General features: G+C 54.0%; 8 protein-coding genes across 8 annotated transcripts; 3 read left to right on the top strand and 5 right to left on the bottom strand.

The window, feature by feature from the left end:
• Positions 1-249: 249 nt before the first annotated feature.
• On the bottom strand, positions 250-2460 carry INS49_002388 (uncharacterized protein; the record flags this gene model as incomplete). Its single annotated transcript, XM_043163201.1, has 4 exons — positions 250-274; positions 326-1837; positions 1948-2041; positions 2322-2460. The coding sequence occupies 4 exons, from the start codon at positions 2458-2460 to the stop codon at positions 250-252; spliced, it is 1770 nt and encodes a 589-aa protein (XP_043031707.1).
• Positions 2461-3631: 1171 nt separating this feature from the next.
• On the top strand, positions 3632-5464 carry INS49_002387 (uncharacterized protein; the record flags this gene model as incomplete). The annotated part of the gene is made up of 3 exons (XM_043163200.1): positions 3632-3746; positions 3811-5091; positions 5274-5464. The coding sequence occupies 3 exons, from the start codon at positions 3632-3634 to the stop codon at positions 5462-5464; spliced, it is 1587 nt and encodes a 528-aa protein (XP_043031706.1).
• Positions 5465-5629: 165 nt separating this feature from the next.
• Positions 5630-7231, bottom strand: INS49_002386 (uncharacterized protein; the record flags this gene model as incomplete). The annotated part of the gene is made up of 1 exon (XM_043163199.1): positions 5630-7231. One exon carries the CDS (start codon positions 7229-7231, stop codon positions 5630-5632), a length of 1602 nt encoding a protein of 533 aa, XP_043031705.1.
• Positions 7232-8424: 1193 nt separating this feature from the next.
• On the bottom strand, positions 8425-9030 carry INS49_002385 (uncharacterized protein; the record flags this gene model as incomplete). Its single annotated transcript, XM_043163198.1, has 3 exons — positions 8425-8584; positions 8681-8836; positions 8930-9030. The coding sequence occupies 3 exons, from the start codon at positions 9028-9030 to the stop codon at positions 8425-8427; spliced, it is 417 nt and encodes a 138-aa protein (XP_043031704.1).
• Positions 9031-10064: 1034 nt separating this feature from the next.
• INS49_002384 (uncharacterized protein) lies at positions 10065-11543 on the bottom strand (the record flags this gene model as incomplete). Its single annotated transcript, XM_043163197.1, has 4 exons — positions 10065-10177; positions 10248-10794; positions 10865-11272; positions 11400-11543. The coding sequence occupies 4 exons, from the start codon at positions 11541-11543 to the stop codon at positions 10065-10067; spliced, it is 1212 nt and encodes a 403-aa protein (XP_043031703.1).
• An 847-nt stretch (positions 11544-12390) lies between these two features.
• On the top strand, positions 12391-14110 carry INS49_002383 (uncharacterized protein; the record flags this gene model as incomplete). The annotated part of the gene is made up of 3 exons (XM_043163196.1): positions 12391-12499; positions 12679-12914; positions 12971-14110. 3 exons carry the CDS (start codon positions 12391-12393, stop codon positions 14108-14110), a joined length of 1485 nt encoding a protein of 494 aa, XP_043031702.1.
• Positions 14111-16220: 2110 nt separating this feature from the next.
• Positions 16221-17102, bottom strand: INS49_002382 (uncharacterized protein; the record flags this gene model as incomplete). Its single annotated transcript, XM_043163195.1, has 4 exons — positions 16221-16238; positions 16307-16414; positions 16486-16788; positions 16938-17102. 4 exons carry the CDS (start codon positions 17100-17102, stop codon positions 16221-16223), a joined length of 594 nt encoding a protein of 197 aa, XP_043031701.1.
• Positions 17103-20558: 3456 nt separating this feature from the next.
• INS49_002381 (uncharacterized protein) lies at positions 20559-21865 on the top strand (the record flags this gene model as incomplete). The annotated part of the gene is made up of 4 exons (XM_043163194.1): positions 20559-20643; positions 20712-20830; positions 20921-21675; positions 21733-21865. 4 exons carry the CDS (start codon positions 20559-20561, stop codon positions 21863-21865), a joined length of 1092 nt encoding a protein of 363 aa, XP_043031700.1.
• Between the last annotated feature and the right edge of the window lie 462 nt (positions 21866-22327).

Here is a 22327-nt window from a genome sequence, read left to right as displayed (position 1 = left end):
TGAATTATAGACACATGCTATTTCCATGAAGGCCATGAGTGGGCTGTAAAGATCATGGCAAATATATGTTTCTCGGGAGCTTTACGCCACAGAGTTTGATATGTTCGAAGTACCAGCGCCAACGAGTCCGCATATTTGCACAAGATGCTCGACTCCCAGCGTCACAACACTCATTTGCCCACATCACAATATACTGCTGCTCGGAGCGCTGGACAAGGCTTCGGCATCACGCACCGCCCCACCGCGTTGTCAAGTCTGTCTCAGAGCCTCCCGCCTACAGAAAAGTCAGCACACAACTCGTCTTTCATCACGTCGTTCAACTCACGCTGGCAGGGTCGACCAATTTAGCCCCTTCTCCGTCCTGAGCAAAACATCCAGCAGAGCCTGCTGCTCATCAGGGTCGTCGAAGCGGTCACCGGCTAGGGCAATAGCCATGCTCGCGGCCAGGTGCGCAGTGTTGACATGGCTGATGGCGTCGGCAATGCCGCACACGATCCTGACGTCCTCGCGGAGCGTCTCGTCCATGGACCGCACCGCGGCCTTCTGCTCGAGCCCGAGCCTTGGTATGCCCGGGTCATAGGCGATGAGCAGGATGCGCACAAGGTGGTAGTACTGCAGCCCGAGGACGGCGTGTTCGTTTAGGAGGAAAATCTCCGGGAACGGCCTGTCCTCCTCCTTACAGATGAACACCGGGCTGAACGTCTCAGGCCTGTTCTTCATCCACTCCTCTGCGTACTCGACGAGCGCGCTGTGCTCGGCCAGGCTCTTGTCCTCCCCGAAGCAGTAGCATATCACGTCCACGAGAAGGAGGGTGATCCTGGCGGCCCATCTCCGATCATCACCCGGGCTCGTACTGGTCGGGTCGATATTGAGGCACTCCCTGTACAGGATGGGCGTCTTCTGATGCATGATGGCCATGTAGATGGCCTGCCGGACACTTGCCCAGAGGACTGGCTGCCCCACAAAGTCGACGAGCTCCAGCACCAGCTTGGACTGGATGAGCTTCATGTCAAGAGAGTCTGACTCTGCGATCGGTTTCTCCCTCGGTGTCTGGATGACCATGTGGTGCTGGAGCAGGACAGCAGCGGCCAGCAGGCCTGTGCTCTCATCCACCATGCCAACCACGCAGCCGTTCAGCACGGGCGCCAAGTCCTGAAAGGCGTCGCGGAGGTAGGCCTCCTCCTCAGCGGACGGAAATCCACCAAGGCCGTTCCGGGCACTCTTGACAGTGACGGCAAGGATGGCTTTATACAAGAGAGGGCATATGGAGGATTTGTTGGGGAGAACGGAGGCGAAGGTCTTTTCCTGGTCGCATATGTCAAATTGTGGTGCTATACCTATGCTAAACCGGTAGATGAGATCTGCCTCATGGGCATTCTTCAGTGGCAAGAGAGACGCGTCGACCTTCGGGTACAGTGGATGTGGGTTATTTGAATGTGCGGTCTCGGGTGATGGAAAGGATGACGGGGTGGGGAAGACATTCAAGGCGGGCGTCCGAGGTCCTTTCGGTTCTGAGACGCCGTGTCTTGAGCCAGCATCTTGCTCATAGTAAGAGCGGCCCGATGACGAAGGAAGGGCACTGCCGGTGTCATGGAATAGCGCGGACCTTGAGGCCGGCAGCCGAATAGTAGGTGTGGGACTGAGTGCGGTCGAGGCATCGGGAGAGGGGGGGTCCTGATAAAGTACGGGGCCCTGGAAGCCCTCCTCGTCGTCGTCACTGAGGTCTCCTTCGTAGAACGAGGCCACCTCCTCGGTCTCGTCGACGAACCTGATCCTCTTGTTGGTGGTCTTGCACCACGTCTGGTCCGAGGTGAAGGTATACTGGCTCTGGTCCAGGCTGTAGCACGGTACGGCACACGGCAGCCCAATCAGCACACATGATCCGAGATCCTTCTACAAGGATGGTGCCAGGGACTGGGGACAGGGCGGCCTGCGGAGGCTGCTTACCCCGGATTGTACGTGTGACGGAACCGGACCCTGATTCCTCGCACGCAGGGCTGGCCTCTCTTAACACACTGGGAGCACTGCTCCTTGGTGTCGCCTGTGATGGCAGTGGCTCATTAGTAAGGCCGACGCCGTGATTGGAGGCGTGACAAGACAGGGTACCCACACTTCAGATGCCTACAGAGGCAAGACACAAGCTCAGATTAGCTTATGGTTAGGTCGAAGGGCCGGTCGTACGACCTCGATACGTGTAAGAGGGTACGCCTAGCAGGAGAGCGTGCGTGATACGAGTGTGTGTATGTGTTTTATCCGGGCCCAGCTCGCAGACCGAGACTCGGGCGGCAGTGGCGCCGAGTCCCACAGGTGTGCTTGCTTACCTCGACCGGCATCCCTGGGAAAGGAGCAAAGCACCTGGGTCAATCTCACGGGCATTTCTTTCTTGTTTGGGAAGACAGCACTCACATCACACCCTGGCCTCCTCTTCTTTGTCTCCGTCTGAGGTCCAGGCGGTGGCATCTTGCGGCAGGACGCGTAGCCGAATCCCAACCTCGAAGAGGACACGAGGGAAAGACAGCGCGCGCACCGTGGCCAGAATCAGAAACAAGGGGTGTGGAAAGCCAAAGCAGGGTGGGTGACGGTGGGCTCGCTGGTTTATAGCTGTGTTTGGCAGAGGGGGAAAGAATCCCGCGGTGCTTGATCGCTCTGCATTGCTGGGGCGCTTGTCAAGTCACAGGTCTTGGGGCGTCTGGGGTGTCAGGGAATCTGGCGAATCTGCGAGCCAGGAAAGCGTGTGGGGAAGGGGTCTTGCCCCTGTTGAGGATCGGATTGACATGTGTGTGGGGGTGGGGGACGGCCCCTGCCCTTTCCTCTTTTCCAACGTGCTCTTTTTCTGGGGTACTCCTCCAAGGCCCTGCCCTGACATCACCCGCTGGACTGCATTGCATTACTGCACATTGGACAGGCTAACTGTGCCGAGTCGATCCAGCCCTCCACCCAATCTGGCCAATATGTGTCCGTGTGCGGGTTGGATGGAGAGGCGGAAGCTTGCACACCTGCCAAGTCTGCCCAACCCACACTAGCCAGCATCATCGTGAAGGGGTCACCGCACACCGGATGAGGGGAAGGTCGTGTACTGTGTCAAGCACTTGCGTCAGTGGCCCAGGTGTCTGTGTGGATGGACCAAAGGCAGCGTCCCAGGCTTGAACAGGATTCGTTCGCCGATCAGGCTTGTAACTATCGCACCCGCGTTTCCCAAATTATACCCAAAGCTCCAAAGTAGGACACTATCTCCATGAAACCTCTGCGAGCCTCGTACCCGTTGCCGACGACCCGCAAGGGCGACTGCTGCCCACCTATCCCATGCCATCCCTCCCATGCCATCCCATCTAGGACGCACCGCTTACATCGCCAGCCCGGCTGGTGTCTGTGATGGAGGGTAGGCAGAGGTCGCGAATATTTAGACTATGTCCATGTTGAGTAGTGCCCGTGTCGAGTGTATCTCTTTGACAACGTTCACTTCCTGCTCTATGCCAACATCATCACTCTCTAAAACAGTCCTGTCAATACTAAGAGGCTTCGCTTAGACGTGGACTTGATATTGTAACCTCACACCTTAATCATTCAACAATCATATTTCCACCTAGCCTCAGCCCTTGACAAAGAAGACAGCACAACCTCCAGCACCGTCATGGGGACTCCTCTGGTGTCGTGGGCATCGGCCCCTTACGCCGCAGCCCTGCTGTTGTTCGTCGTCTCCTACTTCATCATATACCCCTTCGTAGAGTACATCCGAGATCCCAAAGGTAAACAAAATACCGGCACCCAGACAGGAAGATAGCAACCAGTTGGCTGACAGTTATGCCCCAGGCCTGCGAAGGTTTCCCAACTTCAGCCCCTTCTCTGGCATCTCCAGCATCCCCTTCACCATCCTGGCCCACTCGGGCGACCGGTCAAGGCGCCTGGCCAAGCTGCACAAGGACCGGCCCATCCTGCGCACGGGGCCCAACACCCTCTCGTTCGGCACCGTCCGCGCCATCAAGGACATCTACGGCCACGGCACGCCCTGCGTCAAGGATGAGTCGTACGCTCTCCTCGCCGGCACGCACTACCACCTGGCCGACGTCGTGGACAAGAGCGACCACGCCCGCAAGCGCAAGGTGCTGTCGTCGGCGTACGCGCTCAAGAACCTCGAGAGCTGGGAGTACAAGGTAGCCGACAAGGTGGAGCGCATGATCGGGCAGTTCGACAGGCGGTGCGCCGCCCTCCCGCAGAAGGACGGCACGTTCCCCGGCGCCGAGGAGCTCAACATCGACTACCGAATGTGGACCAACTTCTTCGCCCTCGACGCCATCGCCGACATCGGGCTGAGCGACCGCCTCGGCTTCCTGGACCAGGGCACCGACCGCGTCGTCGCCCAGCGCAAGGACGGCTCCACGTACGAGACCAACCTGCGCCAGTGCCTGTACCCCACCGCCCGCAAGCAGTCGCTCCTGATCTGGTCCTACGGCTGGTACAAGCTCATCGACAAGATGGCCAACGTGATCCCCTTCTACCGCCGCATGACAGAGTCCTCCCGCGGCTGGGACGACATCATCCTCGGCCGCGGCAACAAGCGGCTGGAGCGCTACCGCGCGGGCGAGAAGCTCGACGACTTCTTCCAGGCCCTCATGGAGGACAAGTCCGGCTCCCCCAACCTGCTCGAGTGGGGCGAGATCCTCGCCGAGGTCAACATCATGATGAACGCCGGCAGCGTCACCACCGCCATCGCCATCGCAAACGTCACCTTCCAGCTGCTCAAGAACCCGGCCTGCCTGCGCCGCCTGCGCGAGGAGATCGACGCCGTCCTCGATCCGGACGAGGTCGTCGCCCCTTACGACAAGGTCAAGCACCTCCCCTACCTGCGCGCCTGTCTGGACGAGTCCCTCCGCCTCTTCCCTCCGACGCCCCACGGCCTGCCTCGCGCCACCCCGCCCGAGGGATCAATGATTCTGGGCGAGTGGATCGCCGGAAACACCACCGTCAGTATCTCCGCCATGGTCGCCCACCGCGACGAGAGCGTCTTCTACGAGCCCGAGAAGTTCATCCCCGAGCGCTGGATAGGAGAGAAAGGCAAGGAGCTGCAGCCGTACTTCGTGACCTTTAGCGCCGGTAAGTAGCTTTTAGATATAATGTCAACCCCCTTAAGAAGTAACCTCTCCCATTTGGAGCCTGTACCTCAAGATTTCCGTCAGGCGGCAGATTGTGAGACAGGCTATGACCACGCTGTGGCCTATTCCTCCCTGCACTTGCATACAGCTACTCCCTCATTACTTTGAGCTGACAAATTTTAGGGGCCCGCGGCTGCATCGGTAGAAACATCTCGTATCTGGAGCAGACTGTCTGTGTGGCGAGTATACTACACAGATACGACATGGCCATGGCGCCTGGATTCGAGTTAGAGAGGCTGGAGACAATGAACCACATCCTCGGGCCGATGCCTGTGAAGATGTGGAGGAGGCAACTGGATGCCGAGTATGAGTGATGAACTAGCATAGGCGCTTAACGAGTTAAATTTGTCAGAATAGTTTGGGTTATCACGAGTTTGATAGAATTGAGTCATTACCTAAATATGTCCTCTATGCCCTCCAATGCTTGAAAAAGAATCACCGAGTGATGCCAACGTAAGACCAAGGCTTTGCAATGCTCTCTAGTCCCAATACCGAATAACTCCATCTGCTCCAGCTGATACCAGCTTGGAGGTCTCCTGGGGGTGCCACTTCACGCACGTGATGGGGTCCTTCGTCTCGATCTTGTGGTACATCTTGCATGTCTTCCAGTCCCAGAAGACAAGATATCCCGCCGTGTCACCACTGGCGATAAACTGCCCATCGGGACTGATGTCGATGTCGATAGCCGTTCCTGCGTTGTTGTGTCCGCGGTAGCTCTTCTTCCGGTTCTGGCGGAATTTATCGTTGGCATTGTATACCACAATTTGGTTGTCGGAAGATTGGTAAGCAACGTATTTTCCAGAAGGATGCAAGGCGGATCGTGTCATCGGGTACATGTACGTCTCGGCGATGTACTTGATAGGGACGGGGATGTTGTAGTCCCATGCGCGCAGCGACTTGTCGTCCGACGTGGTCATAAACCGGTCGCCGTCTTGCGTGAAGGTGATGGTGTTGATGGCCGCCAGATGGTGGTCGTACTCCTGGACAGTCTCGTTGCCTGCACGCGTGTCGAACTGAACAATCTTCTTGTCGGACATGCCAGCCAGGAACTCGTGGCCGTGCTCAGCTGTCGGGTTGAAGACCAGGCAATGGGGGGTTTTGCCAGTGCTGAATTTGCTGATGCACTTTCCGGTCTCGGTGTCCCAGAGCTTCATCTGCCTGTCATACGACCCGGACAGGAACCTCGTGCCATCGTTGTTGAAAGACAGATCTGATACCGCCTTGGAGTGGCCAGAGAACGTCCGCAAGAGCTCCTTTTGGTGGTAGACGTCCCAAATCTTGATGGTCGTGTCCGCCGAGCCCGACAACAACAGGTGGCCACTGTGAGGGAAGAATCGCAGCGACGTGACCGCCTTGGTGTGGTGCTTCCATGTGTGCACCATCTTCTTGGGAATGTAATTGGTGACACTGCCCGGCTCCTTTCGCAGGTCGATGTCCAGATCTTGCGGGACATGCATGTACGTCCGGCCCTGGTAGTCGTACTCGCTTTCGCCGTGGAACGTCGTGGTCTCGTCGCCCAGCTCCTCGACTGCTTTCCGCCTTGCCAACGCTTCTGTGGGTGCAGCGACCACGGCGCCGCTCTCGATCACGTCGTCGCCATCTTCATCCTCGTAGACAATCTCGTACTCCTCGTCGCTGCCCAGTTCCGCCTCTTCGTCGACCTCCTCGTATTCAGTCCTCTTGTACTTTGCCCAGGGCCCTTTGTACTCGCCGTCGCCCTCTGCGATGAGTGCGCTGCCTTTGCCCTCTCTCTTAGCCCGGATGGCAGCAGCCTCTTCCTTGATCTGCTTGCCGCTCTTGTCTTCCCTTTCTGGACCCTCGCCGCGTTCTACCGCGCGGTGTTTGGCTCGGAAGGCATGCTCGCCAAGGTATGTCTCGGTCGCGTATCCGGTGAGCACGTTCTTTCGCTTGAGAGACGGGTGGGAGACCTCGTCGCGAAAAGGGTTGGCGGGTCCGACCTTTGGTCGCGCGAGGTCTTCACCAGTGTAGGGCACGACTGCGTGGTCCGGCTCGGCTTCCTGTCGGACGATGAGGGCATCTTGGGGCGCCATATTCGGCGGGTATGCGCCAAAGTCGGCCATTGTGGGTGTCGCGAATGAAGACGGTAGCGAGTTCTGTGGTGTGTGAGAGTGAGAGTGGGTACGTCTGTACGGCGGGAAGGCTCTCTGCGCAACGCAGGAAGGCTCGATTAAATATGTTATTTTTGGGCAAGAATTGCCTACCAAGACAGAAGCCGTTGCGCAGTTAGACCGCTGTTAGACGGCAGCTGCATGAGGTAGGGGTGAGAAGCCAAGTCTTATCGATAAGCGCCCTGCACTGCTGCTTGCTTTTGGTCCCACGCCATCCCAGCGATAGTTGTTCCAAGGCTATAGTATCCCAGAAGAGATATCTCGCAAGACAGTCTCCCACAGGAGAGTATCCCACATTGAATTATCCTTAATTATTATAAGACATTCTCCTATAGGCAAGTATTCCACAGGAAAGTATCTCATAAGAAAGCATCCTACAGGAAGGTATCCCACAGGAAGGTATCCTCTAGAAAGTATCCCAAAGGAGGGTAGCGGACAGGAGGTTAACGGTCATCCGCGGAGAATGGTATGCTAGGTACACCGGAAGATCAAATTTTGGCTCCCTGCAGCCTGTTCTGGGACACCGAAGAGCCAAGTATCAAGCATACCTCTCTGCTGCAGGGACTGGCTGACAGTCCAGCTTGAGTCCTTCTCAAGTTCCCAAAAACGCCATCGAACGCAGAGCATGTGGGCATCACAAGGAACTGCAGAGGTTCTGTGTATCGTGATAATCATCCATAACTGCATTTGCTTCCATATAATCCTTTGACTCCTCTCCGCCACGCCGATTATTGCACGACCGTACACGAATGATCATCGCGACATTGTGAGACATTGTATCGTATCCACCATTCATGCTCCAAGCAAGTCATCCAGCCAGCAGCGTCCCTGTCTGAAGTATGCGCTGCCGCTGCTATCCCCTGGCCCAACCCAGCCTCAACCACGATCCCCTCCGCAACTGTCCACCTAGTGATAGCTTCCTTCCTTATCACCGTTCCCCTGGGCTAATCGTCCGCTCCTCCATCCGCACCGGAACTTCGGCCACCGCGTAGTCGCCTCGTAGCGGTGTTTGGGCGTGTCCTCTCTCTCTCTCTATCGGAGGTTGCTTCCTGGCCCCCTCCTCTCAGCCGGCTGCGTCCAAGAGCCTTGAGGAGGCCGCTTGTAGGTCATGACCGCACATGAGAGATCGCTCGGGAGCGCGCCTCTTAGTTGGCCTCGTCCTTAATGAGGGCAACGATCATCTTGTAGAGGTAGAAGAAGAACATGAGCAGGTGGAAGCCGAGCTTAATGAAGGACTCCTTCTTATGAACGTTCAGCTTCCTAAAGATCTCGGTTGCGTCCAGCAGGTGCGTGTTCTCGACGATCCTACGGTGCGGTCAGTCAGCCATCTTGTCATCGCCCGACTGGAGCTCCAGAGCTCGGGGCGCATCGCCTGTTCCCAGGCGGTGGAGGGTGACGTACTTCTTCGCATTCCAGGCCAACAGCGGAAGGTTGACTATCAAAGGAATCCAGTATCCGTTGATGAGGAACAAGAAGGTTAAGAATCCGTGTACGGCAGCCTCGGGGATGATGTAGGTGTTCAGGCGGTTGCAGAGGTCGATGGGGTTGATGTAGTCACTGCAGAGCATATCGCATTAGCATTACCATGGCACGCAGGACCAGCAATGGTCTTTTGCTGGCGAGGGGAGGGACAAGGAGCAGGCTTTGTACCATTCGAGATCGCTGTACATAATCGTGAAGAAGACCTGCAGGAACAAGTTGACGGCGTTTATAAGCACCGAGAACAGGAAGAGCCACGCCTCGCCAGACATCTTGTTGGTTGGATTGGAGCTATATCCTAATTGAGTGGTGTAGTTGCGACTCGGGTCTCTGGAGCTGCGACCGCCGGGAGCTTGGACTCGAAGCGACGCGATGCGATGGTGTGTATGTATGTAAGGATACGGCACACAGATCTGGATATCCCGCAGAGGTGGGCAGGCAGAGGTGGAGAACCGGCCGAGGGCGAGCTTATCACAGACGAGCAGACCAGACGAGACAGGCGCGAAGGATTTTCTCGGGTGCCAACAACGGCAGCTGCTGCCTCGATGGGACAAGACACAACACGACAGCTCAGGAAGAGGGGATCGGTGGTGGCGGTACAGATGCGGATATCTGTCCTCGAGGTTTGGATTTTGCAGCGGTCCGAAGCGGCGGTGGCAGGTCGAGGAAGGGGAGGACGAGGTGTGTCGAGGTCGGTAAGGCACGAAGCAGCGGGATGATGTCGCTCGCTCCCCACACTAGACTACACTGGGAACTGTCCACGCAAAAATGCTGCCTTTCCAAGGTTCAGAGCTTTGCCCGCCGCCCCGTTGTTTGGGGTGAGGGGGGGCGTCACTCGGGCGACTCCTCTGCCCGGCAGCCAATGGCAGAGCTCCCAGGATGGGTAGCTCGGGGCCGTTGGGGTTCAGCTGGGGCAGCATGTGGCGCGAGCTCTGCTTACCCAGGCCTGCTGTGCCACCAGGATCGCTCTGCCCAGACTGCCAGATAAGGCGTGGCCCCCAGCCTCAGCAGATCATTTATTTTATGATGCGGGCGATCAAGATGGTAACACAGGCAAGTAGTAGACTATAATATTTTCCAGACAGACTCAGCAGTTGCCCGGAGACAATGGCGAAATGAGTTGTCTCGCATAAGCGATTAGATCATGCAAGATGAGCACTTGAGCAAACTGCGTGGGAGATAGACCTGCGGAAATTCATCGCAGATTTGCTCATGTTGCCCCAGCTACGCACGCTGTGCACATTAATCAACGCTCATGGCCCGACACGTATGAACACCATCATTTCAACGCCGATATCTCATCCATTTACTCAGCTCCATTAGTCGCCTTTTCAGGCACAGGTATAGGGCCTCCAGGAGAGTTCGGGAGACGTGCAGTCAGGACCTCAACACCATCCTCAGTAACAAGCAAGGTGTGCTCTAAAAATGTGTGTCAGTTGGGGCTCTTCTCAAGTCGTGCTTCGAATGCTAAATGCGTGGAACAACTTACCGAACTGGGCCGTCTTCTTCCCGTCAATAGTCGTGCTGGTCCAGTTGTCCGGCCATGTGATATCACGATACTTGCCCAGCGCAATCATCGGCTCGATAGTAAAGGTCTGTCCAGGCTTGCACTCGCCAACTGCCTTGTTCTTGGCGTAATGAGGGATGTTTGGCGGGCAGTGGAAGATCGTGTTAATGCCGTGGCCGACGTAGGTCCGGATGACGCTGGTGTTCTTGGTCTTGGCGTGCTTCTCGATCGCGTTGCCAAAGTCACGGTACAGCGTCCCTGGCTTGACGAGCTTGATCGCCTCATCCAGGCACTCTCTGGCCGCTTCAACGACGCGCACAGTGTCAGGGTCTGCCTTCGCCCGGTCGCCCACGTAGTATGTCTCATTCAGGTCACCGTGGTAGCCCTCATGGTAGAGCGTGACATCCAGGTTCACAATGTCGCCGTCCATAAGAATGCGCTGGTCGGGAATGCCGTGGCAGATGACCTCGTTGATCGAGGTGCAAACAGACTTGGGGAAATGGTTGTAGTTCAGGGGCGATGGGTAGGACTAGAACCAACGTCAGTCTCCGTGTTCCGCAGCCACTCCTGATGGCTCTCCTTATGGCCCCAATGCTCACGTTGCGCTTGATACACTCATCGTGTACGATTCTGTCGATCTCGTCGGTAGAAATGCCAGGTCGGACCGCAGCAGCAGCGATGTCGAGAACCTCTCGCGCCAGCCGGCAGACCTTGCGCATCGCATCCTGCGCCTTCTTGTCGAGGATCTCAACCTTGTTCCGGTTGACGAGGGACCGTCCTGCCTTGGGAATGCCATCGGCGGCGTAGTCGGGGTGGGGGATCGTCTTTGGGATTTCGCGTCGCGGCGACAGAGGGTAAACGGGTCGAAGAGGACCGGTGTAAGAAAAGTTCGGGAACGGGTTGAAGTAGCCGGTCTCTGGGTCAGGTTTAGATACTACTTTGGGCGGGATATTCAAGGTATTTTGGATAATACTGTTTTCTTGCTTGTGCATTGACTTATGAGTGCCCTGAACAGAGATGCTGGTCAGCTACGAGCACCACAGCCTGCCGCCCACGTCGCGCACCACGCGACTGAGTGATGTTGTAGAGGTGGGGCAAGGAGGACATCGTCTTTCAGCCCAGAGATGGACTAACCCAGTTCTTCTTGAAACAGTCCTGGGAGCAAAAGAAGCTGTCCTTGATCCCCAACTTCAGGCATGTCGGGCACTGGAGCGACCCAGCATCGTTCTCGCAGTCGACGCTGAGGCACTTGCGCTTGGAGGGAGGCTCGTCGGTCATGGTGGACGGGGGGTTCGCGTGTCAGTCGCAAAGGCCGTTGACGGGCTGGAGCAAATTCGGATCCCGGGAATTAGAGAATGTTGACGGTGTACGAACACGGGACAAGCCAAAGAGTCACAGAAGCTCCAGAGTCGGAAAATAGGGGATTAGACAAGTAGCAACACCTTTTTTCGTCTCACTGCCAACGGACAGTCAGTCGCTAAATCCGTCTTCTTGAAAATGCAAGTGGGCTAAGTGGGCGGGAATCAGAGCATACCGGGGGCAGGGATTGCAACTGAACCCACCTGCCCGCGCCTTTGTGTTGACCCGAGGACCCTGAGTAACTGCCTGCCTTTCTCAGGTAGATAGATACTGGGGGCGTTGGGCCCGGGGGGTTGCTCCAACCCTGAAATCGAGGGTTTGCGCAGGCAGGCCGGCAGGGCAGGGCAGGGCCCGGCAATAACCGTGCCTCGATCGGCCGAGAACATTTCGGCATCATCAAGACCAAGATGCTATCGGCCGGCGTCTCCTGCATCGACTGGAGTTAAAGTATGTGTTGATGGGCATTGGATGGCTCAACAATTGGTAGAATTATCATCAAGGCATCTCTGCTTCCGCTTCCGGCCCCACAAAGGTCTGTCGAGGACGGTTCGAAGATCTACTGAGGTTATTCGCAGAGAGAAAAGTTGCTGCTGCTGCTTAGTCTTGGTCGTTCCGCACCCTGATCTTCCGCCCTTCCGACTTCCGAAAATCTCCTGATCATAAGAGCTTCATAGACTTTCACTGAGCAGTGTGCTAGAACAGCCATATGTAATCTGTGTTCACGCCTCTTCATCTTCTCTTCGTTCAGTGAAACATATAGCACATCATGTCGTCAACCAAGGTCGTTGTGGTGGGAGCCGGACCCGTCGGCTCGCTAGCAGCTCTGTATGCTGCACAAAGAGGCTACGAGGTTGAGATCTACGAACTCAGAAATGGTATGGATATCCCCAGACATTTCAAGACATACAGTCCAATTCCATAAATGGGCTGCATCAAGTCCCAAAAATCGCCATGTGCAGCCCTCGGAGTCTGAGGTAGATGCTGTCGACGGCCGACCTGAACTGCACTCACGAATGCCTTCGCCCCTGACTCACTGCTGACGGAGCATGCGCAGACCTGAGAGATCCCTCAACGGTACCTCTGAACTTCACCAAATCCATCAACCTGGCTCTCTCAGTACGTGGCATAACTGCCATGCAGAATGCAGAGCCAAATACGCCACAAGGGGAGCGCAAGCTGCTGGACCATGTCCTGGCCGCCACAATCCCAATGAGAGGTCGCATGATCCACGGCAGGAAAGCAAATGGAGAGTTATACGAGGAGGGACAGGACTACGATGTACACGGACGGGTGAGTACAATTTCAGCTAGATCTTATCTTGAACTCGAGGTTGACGCAGCTGCCAGACAATTTTCGCCGTGGACCGTGGCGGCCTGAACAAGCGCCTCCTGGACGTGCTCGAGAGCATGCCCAACGTCAAATTCTTCTTCAACCACAAGCTCACAGGCGCGGATTTCCGCAAGCGCAAGGCATGGTTCGAGCACAAGGACGGCACCTCCGAGAGCCGGCCGACGGAGATCGAGATCCCATTCGACTTCATGATCGGCGCCGACGGCGCCCACTCGTCGGTGCGGTACCACATGATGAAGTACACGCGCATGGACTACGAGCAGCGGTACATCGACGCGCAGTGGTGCGAGTTTCAGATCCAGCCCAGTGAGCACTTCGACGCCGCGAACCCGATGAGCCAGTTCCGCATCAGCCCGAACCACCTGCACATCTGGCCCGGAAAGGAGTTCATGTTCATCGCCATCCCCTCCGAGGACGGCACCTTCACGTGCACGCTGTTCGCTCCGGGAGAAAAGTACGCCTACCTCGAGGCGAACCCGGCCAACATCCCGGAATTCTTCGACAGGTACTTCCCCGGCGTGACCGATCTCATCCCCGTGGCCGACCTGGTCGACAGCTTCCAGCGGAACCCCCACCTACCGCTCATCACCATCAAGTGCAAGCCGCACCACTTCTCGTCGTCCGTCGTGCTCGTCGGCGACGCCGCGCATGCCATGGTGCCGTTCTACGGCCAGGGCATGAATGCTGGCCTGGAGGACGTGCAGACCCTCTTCACGTTCCTTGACAAGCACGCGGGTGGGGATCGTGCGAGGGCTCTGGACGAGTACACTGCCCACAGGGTACCCGACGCGCACAGTATCAACGACCTGGCGCTGCAGAACTACGTCGAGATGCGCGCCAGTGTGTTGAGCCCGACGTATAGGCTGAGGAAGTTCCTGGAGGAGAGTCTGAGCAAGTACCTGCCCAGCCTGGGCTGGCAGACCAAGTACAGTCGCGTGTCATTCAGCAACGAGAGGTACTCGGAGGTCATCGCGAGGAGTGACTACCAGGGCAAGATTTTGATGAGGGTCTTTGGGGCCACGGTCGGAGTCCCGCTGATGGCTGGTGGTGCGGTGCTGTGGTTCAGGTATCGGAGGGTTATAGAGACCGGGGTTAAGGGGGCAGTCAACTGGTTGGTGAACACCGTGAGTCGGTGATCTCCGTCTCCTCCCTCAAGACCTTGACTCTTGGCAGACGCGATGTGTAGAGAAACTTTGTACGAAATAGATCATTTAGAAGCGTAATCTGACGAAGCTGAAAACGCCTCATGGTGTAACAAATCGCCAGGAGTTCGCGTCGATGACTCCAAGCAAGCCAGTTTGCTTTGCACAAACATTCCTGTGCACCATCAACAATCACTTACATTGCCTCGAATGCCGTCAAGGCCCGTTTGCTTCGGGCCGGTTTTCAACCCGGCTTCCGCGTGTGCTGCCCCCGATCCGGTCACGCCGCCTCTGGCCTCGTCTTCGAAAGCAACTCGATAATATCCTGTACAGAATATATCCTAGCACCCCAATTATGCAGCCCACGACGAAGCCTCCTCCAAATTGAACACCGAATGACTGGTTCCCGATGACATCCAGTGTTCTCGTATCCGGGTTATCGTTCGCAGAAGAGCCGCTGTCGTCGACTGGCACTGTAGCACCGGAATTGCCCGAGATGTCATTGATTCTCGAGTCATCGCCTATAATGATATCTTGGGGATAGGCGAAGGCGGTTTGTATATTCGCAAGTATTATTAGGAGGAAACAGAGGATTCTTTGTGGTGCAGGCAGCATCGTCCGGTTCTGGCGGAGCATCGATAGCCACATCTCGGGTTGGCTCAACAAGACAGCCCAAGCCCGGGATTCCCAACACTCTGCTACCTCTGGTGCGACTTCTGATATGACTGTGCGGAAAATGACCTGGGTTGTCGAGGATCACTGCATTTGAAACCTTGAGTCGGGAAGGCAGTGTTCATGGCGCCCCCGCCGGCTAGTTGCTTACGACGACGTGTACGACGCAAGTTTACCGTAAATATGGCACATGAATTGTTGGTATGGTAGGAAAAGTTATCAATAGCGCATAACAGGCGAGTATTTGCGCCTCGCTTGCACCAGGCGGTGGTAAAAGGAGTCGTGCGTCTGTTCGTGGTGGTACTTGGGCGATGAGCCAGAAGGTTCGTGGGTCCCTCGGCAAGTCGCTGATATTTGGGTTTCGCTACGCAAGCGGAGAACGAGCTAGGACTCCGAGTTCATCGGAAAACAGGCGAGGCGAGCGCCGGGTTTTGTTGAGATGCACAGGAGAATTTTGTGACACTGCTGGGTTGCAGGTCAGGAAAATGTGGCCTGGTGTACAAAGCAGGCAGCATCCATTTTTTTTCAGCCCGGACACGACCATCTGACTGTGCTCCGGTGCGTAGACACAAAGGAATGTCCTCCACGGCAATTGTCGAATGAGCACTGTTGTGTGGCCGTAAGGCGCGCCGGCGTATGTCAGATGAACCTTGTGAAACACGTCGGGGTGACTCAACCTCCGTCTGACGCTTCCATGCACCTAACTCGAGGCCGCGTCACAGGGTGTGCTGACATTTCAACACAGCTGGTCGGTTGTGACCGCAGGTCGTCGTTTGATGAATATGTAAGTTATGTGTTTGCTTTTCTGGTCATGAAAGCGTACAATCGCATCCAATGCCGTCGCCAGGTATCGCAATTGTTGGCGGCAAAGCACATGACCCACACCTACTGTACAATGTGAAGATCACTGGCATATTTGATCGCTTATGATTAGGTTGTTACTGAATTCGAAAACTTCAACCAGCACTACCTTGTTCTGATCTCAAACTATCATTAGATTGTGAAGCCCTGGAGCCAAACCTCTCGGGCTTATCGTTCCCCGATCCTGTGTTCCGAGCGTAGCTTGACACCTTCGCCTTCGCTGTCCGGAAGACATCTCCTACCACCCACCAGGTAGCCGTCTTAATAGACTGCCATCTCGCCACGAGAATGACGAGAAGGATCGCCACAAGGTACGTGATAAGAGACAAGATTGCTGTGGTGATCTTGTAGGTTGTGCCAACATCTCCTTTCTGGAAAGCTTGAATATTGAGAACCGTGTGCTTCTTTATGCACCTAACCCACTGAACAGCACTGCAACGATCACGAGGGACGCTGTAGACTGTACGGTATGGGTGTGTAGGTTGCTTGGTTGCTAATTACGCTCAGAGGGCAGTGCCTCTGGTGTTTTGGGCTGCAACGCTGCTTATGTAAGCAGCTGCCTGCCCGCTATCTACGGATCCACAACCGTCTGTTTAATTGTCAGTAAAAAAAATTTAATGTTCAGTTTGGTGTTTGAGTGCTATGTTGTCCACTCACCGCCACGAAGCTCGGAGGTAAGACGACGGTTACTATAGTGAGTACGATAACTTGTCGGCTCAAAGATGTCGATCTTGTAGCCTCCATTACTGTAGTGACGTTGAAAAGCTGGCAATATGTGTCAATATATCTAGGGTCTTGTCTGTGGGCTCAGACATAGATGACGGAATTGTACTCACACCGTCCCGCAGGCCCCCAATCTGGTCATGTTTCTCAGAGATGCGCGCTTGGAACTCTTTTTCGATCTCTGAGGCATAGAGAGACAATGATTTCCAGTTCGTAGCCAGACAAGGACTCATTTCTGTGAATTTGTTGGGCCCATAAAACATGCCATCATAAACTTTGAGATCCCGGAAAGTCTGTGCCCTCCATTCAGAAATGTCTCGCAACAACTCTAGCACACTGAAGTACATCTTAGATCGCTCAAACGGGTCACTGAAGATGTGTTCATCTCGCAAAGAAGTATTCAGTATATCGTCCAACTTATTGTTCATAGGTCAGCATCTCTCAAATCGTTTAGCCACGACGCGATGGACATTTACCCGTCTCACAGAGACAGAGGCGCCTTGTAAAGGTACAAACAGCTGGGGTAAATGCAAGCCACAAAACCGTTCAGATCTGAACTACTCACACTGACGCTCAATTCATTATCCAGCAGGTCGAGCACATCCTGCCAGCCTCTATGCCTTTTCTCCAAGGCCGCCCAGACCATTCCCTGGAAGGCGCATAATCCCGCAGCCCTACCGCTACATTCAATATGTAATGGTTTCTTTTCAACTCCGTAACCTTCAAACATTTCGAATCTTTTCCCACCAGTATCTCGAAGAACGATGAGTGAGAACACGGGAGGATATTCTGCGTCCAGGAGGCCATGAAATGAGAGTGAGATGCGGTGCTCCAAGAGTGTGTAGTGGTTTCCCTTTCGAGTGGGCAATGACGCACTTAGTGAGTGGTGCTCTCGGATCATTCCAAATCCCTCAAATCGGGAAAAATTATCGCTTTGTGACGGTAGTGATTCTGGCTGTTTGCTGCTGTCTAGAAAGCAAAGATGGAGTTGTACTGAAACGAAGGCCAAGAAAAAGTTTGCGTTAAGCTGTGTTCTCATTACGTGATTCTCGGGCCAAGTACCGCAGAAAGATCGCAGAAAGTGAAGTGCCTCAAATTGCATCCCCCGGACCACACCACTTTTAATATCGCCCACTTCTCTTCCTCGGAGAAAAGTGTTGTCCATAACTAAGTGACAGAATTAGCGAGACTGCCTTGAAGGGAAACACAATCATCAGCTCGTGGTCGTAACTTGACATGCTGGTAAACTGATCGAAATCGTAATGCACAGTCAGCTTCAATTTTCATCATAACTAGGGACATCAACCAATACAATCACCATGCACTTACCAGATATGGCCAATTATAGGACGAGGATCATCATCAGGCTCGTAAGAATAATAGTTGCGATTATAGTTGCCTTCCTCATCGTGCGCATACATGTATCGAGGTCCACCTAAGCGTCATAATACTGGGAATGGGGTGTCCGCAGTGAGAAACACGAGTGTCAAGGCAGCAATCCTTGAAAGAGTCGTCGCCAATATATAAAGTGAACGCTCTTCCACGAGAAATCACCAGTTTTACAAACCAGTGCGCATTAACTAAGCTTCTCAACGTCCCCAGGTTACAGCGGGTTCGCCACTCAACGCCGTCGTCCCGGGGGTGATCGGACGAGTAGTACCTTGCAATGCTCTCGGCTTCTGGTAACGCGCGCTGGTCCCAGACCCCTAGACTCCGAGTTTTGAAATTGCGCCCATCATGCGGCGAGTCATAGTCAAGAGATATGAGCTCCAGGCGGCGATCAACTTGTATAGGGTCCCTTCCGCAATTAAAAGCATGGAAGTCGCTATTTGCCGACGTATCTGGGTTGAGATCCCCACCGTAAATGGCCAGAAAGTAGTATTTGAGATCCCTCGTCGACCTAGAGCTGAATCCCGAATACCACTCAGTGTGGAACAAGCGGCTTCCTGAAGAGAGCTCTGTGGTTGTGATGGGCGCACAGGAGATACCGGCACGTGTGTTCCTCAACGTCTCGTGCTCGAGTTGTTGGCGTCGCTGCTGATCAGTCATTCGTGTCAGGTGGGTATTGATTTGGCGCAACTCCGTGATCAAGCCAATCATGGAAGGGTCTGCTCTTCTGCCCAGTCTTCTGCGTCGGGGTCGCGCGCTTTGGAGGACCCGTTTCGATTTTGCATGCTTGTCTTCGGCTTCAGCAGGTCCTTCTGTTGGTTTGGATGCGGCATTGATGGTTCTGTTTTGTTCTGGGTAGGACGGTGTGGTCTCCGAGTTGAGCACTTCGCGTACATCCATTGATCAAGTTTTCAGAAGTCAGTTCTTCAACGTGCTGGTATTCATATCCTTTGGATCAAATAATTGAAAGAAAAGTTTGTTACAGAGGTTTGATGAAGAGAACCAGGAGGAGAATGGGCACATACTAAGGAAGCAAGATGAGCAGCAGGATTGTGGTACAAGCACTCCGTGTTGACTTACACGGCCGTGGGATACGACGCTACACAAATAGCAAACACCAAAACTCGTATCATGAGTGCCCCAATCACTACCAACCTGAACGTTGCACTGAGTTGCATCTAGGTTAAAACGGGGAAACTACCATTTGCGAAGTGACGCCTAGATGGACATGTGCTGTGGGTTTACTCTCCGAGTTGTCGAGAGCAAGTCGGTCAATTGTAACACTGCATGTTTGCTGCCTCATCCATTGGTACAGAATCCTGCATGACGGTTATGTAATGGAATTGAGCTCACTGTTGCATGACACAAGAAATGGCTCGTCCTCGGCCCTTATCATCATAGCTGCTGCCAGCTTTTGTGATTACATGAAGCAAGCATCGAGTCTAGTCCAGTACGTTCGCCATTTTGTTAGTTCCTTGGAATGTATCTTAGTTCGTGTGTCACCTTAAGAAATGGGCTTGAATTGATCGCTTAGGTATTCAGAATCGTCTCCTCAAGTGAGAGCCCACGAAAGCGCTGATGCGTTTGTTTGATGAGTCACAGAGGTAATTAGCTTTGAAGTCCTTGCCTCGGTGTGAATGTCAAGTATGCGGAGGCGGTGCCTTGCCTATGACTGGTAGCTACAGTAAAGAGACTACCAGGACTTGAATCTTCAAACTCACGGTGATTTCGATGTATATCTCATTGAGCAGTGACAATCTCGTATGAAAAGTATGCCAGGCATTATTGGGGCTTTGGAGCGGTGGTGTTCTTGTCATGAGCTCTCATATTTTCTGCACCCCTGGTGGCATACCAGGTTTAAGCTCACGCAAAGATGAATTTAGGATAGCAGACTGCCAACTTATCACATCATGATTCTAGAGAATGTTGACCTACAACACAAGTTGATGTTTACATGGATTAGAATTGGCTGGGTACTAGTGAGGATAAACTCTTGTTGGATGATGCCCAAACATTAATTATGACGAAATGTTCTATGGATCACACGGGCTATCTCATTGGTGGGCGATATATGATGCTGATGTTGGGTCAGGATTGTGGGGATCGTGAAGCTGAACGAGGATATGACTTGGCCTGTGGTGGCCAAAAGATGAAGAGTTCTCGTACAACCATGAGCCTGGCCCCAAGCATCCTCAGTAGCACAATTCGGTTTGTTGACCTTGCTGGTTCAGAGGCCTTGGCATGGAGTTGGCTCCTTTACACGGCTTTGGTCATAATGTTGACTGTGACTGGTGTTTGGCAAACAGAGCGACAGAAAGAGCACCTTGGAAACATAAGAAAACAACGAAGCAGCCGCTCTTCAAGGTTTGCATCAAGCCTGTGTGCTGCCTACAGAAATCTCAGTTGTGACTGGCATGTCAAATCACTTCACCCGGGTCAGGGACAGGCCTGATTCCTGCCCCTCATTACTCTGAATCACAACTCGGGCTGAGAATCATGTGAGTCCGTAGCCGGACTCTGTTCGATGGCTCACGCTTGCTTTGTGCTACTGACATAAATTGCTGGATCAGTAACGTTCCCAAACCTTTCCCCTCCAGCCAACAACTTACAATCAACAACCCACAAATCACATGCACACACCGGATTTCACCACTTATATACTCTTGATGAGTATGTCTTGAATCGATACCTGACAAGCCCCAGAACAAGTGCTCAATTACTCTCTCTCTCTCTCTCCATTTGAGGCCCAAATTACAGAGCTTTGAGTGTCAAAGTCTCGAGAATCACAAGATTCAGAATGCGTCTGAACATTACCATAAAGAAAGAAGGCATTCTCCCAGGGATCATAGGGGATTTCCCTGTGGACAAGACAGTCTTGGACGGTAAGACATCCGTGACAGTGGGTTGAGTTTACTTGCACAAGATGATCGCTTACTCTGGGGTCTTGCAGTATTACCATTCGGCTCAAAAGTCTTAAAAGCAGAGGATCACGGTGACTCCGCTTACACCCAAACCGGTCGCATGGATGTCGAGCTTCCTGGTGGCGAGGTCAAACAGTACTTTGTGAAGGTATGACGATTTGCCATCACCCATAAGGGAGACTACCTAGGTACATGCCAATGAGTAATCTGGCTGCTAATAACCCTTGTTTCTGAAAAGTTGGCAATTGACGAAATTGCGCCACAGCTTTGTGAGGGTGAACACACTACTCTGAGCCTCATCGATGGTCTCATCCCCGGGATGGTACCCAAGCCAGTCGCCCGGGGTAAGTATGTATTTGCTGATCCAGACACGTACTTCTTGATCGAGGATTTCCATCACCTGGATGAAAGTATCCCTAGCCCTCAGAGAGTATCCCAGCGTTTGGCTCAGTTGCACCGTCTGGTTTCTCCCAACGCCAAGTTCGGGTTCGCCGTGCCTACACACCAGGCAATCGCACCGCATCCTGAGGGCTGGGAAAGCAGTTGGACAGTGTACTTCACGCGGATTCTGAAGACAGCTGTCGAGACAGATGCCGCGAAGAACGGAAACTGGCCAGAGCTGTCCACGGCAGCAAAGCACCTCCTCGAGGCCGTCGTCCCGACCCTGCTAGATCCGCTGCAAGACGGGCCGAACCCTATCAAGCCCCGCCTCATCCATGGAGACATATGGGCAGGAAACATCGGCACGGACAAGGAGACGGGCGACATCATGTTTGTGGATACGGGATCTTTCTATGGCCACAACGAGTTAGACCTTGGAGCCTGGAGGCGACCTCGCGCAGAGAACCTTGGTCAATCATACCTGGATGAGTACAAGCGGATATTTCCACCATCCGAGCCGCAAGATGCCTTCGACGACCGGAACAGGCTTTACAGCTTGAAATTCGACCTCAATGTGGCCGCTTGCGAAAAGCGACAGAGATTCAGAAACGCGTAAGTACGAGACGCGCATCATGGTCCCACTTGAGACAGCAGTCTGACGGCATACAGTGCCCTGAATAATATGCTGTACCTCATTGAGAAGTATAGCAAAACGTCAATGCCTCACCTGCCAAAGTATGACCCAAGCAAGGACTACTCGGCAGGGAGCAGCTCCATATCTGCAAATGAACAGTCGCCGTAGCTTGAGGCAGGCTCCAAATGCCAGAAACTCAGATTTTGCTTGCTAGGACACATTCCTGCTCTTGCGATGCCCAACAAAAAAGGCGGCGAACGTAAGTACTATCAAGGAGCAATCTGAGTAGTGCCACTTCTGTATTTGGTAGCTTGTTACCTAATTTTCGGGTTCAATTTTTGCATCTCAATTTCATTTGCGTTGAATTACCGAAGAGCTGGACTTTCGTTTTCTCTGATATGCCATAATTGACCAGAAAGCAGGCGTGGTCTATCTCTCGCGGTCCATGTCCTCACCAAGTTCTTGAACCGGAATACCCGCCTTTCCACACGAGAGATTGCGAGTCTGTCTGTCGGGGACCACTTCTCAGCCTTCCTACTACGACCATGCCATCGAAATTCGTGACGTTTGCTTGGCTGGCAATTGTACTCCTCGTCCGCTCAACGAAATGCCTGGTGTCAGACTTGATAT

Source organism: Diaporthe citri (assembly GCF_014595645.1).
Source record: "Diaporthe citri strain NFHF-8-4 chromosome Unknown scaffold_1, whole genome shotgun sequence".
Classification (NCBI taxonomy): Eukaryota; Fungi; Ascomycota; class Sordariomycetes; order Diaporthales; family Diaporthaceae; genus Diaporthe; species Diaporthe citri.
The sequence above is the reverse complement of the archived record's forward strand: the minus strand, read 5'-3'. Positions and strand labels throughout refer to the sequence as shown.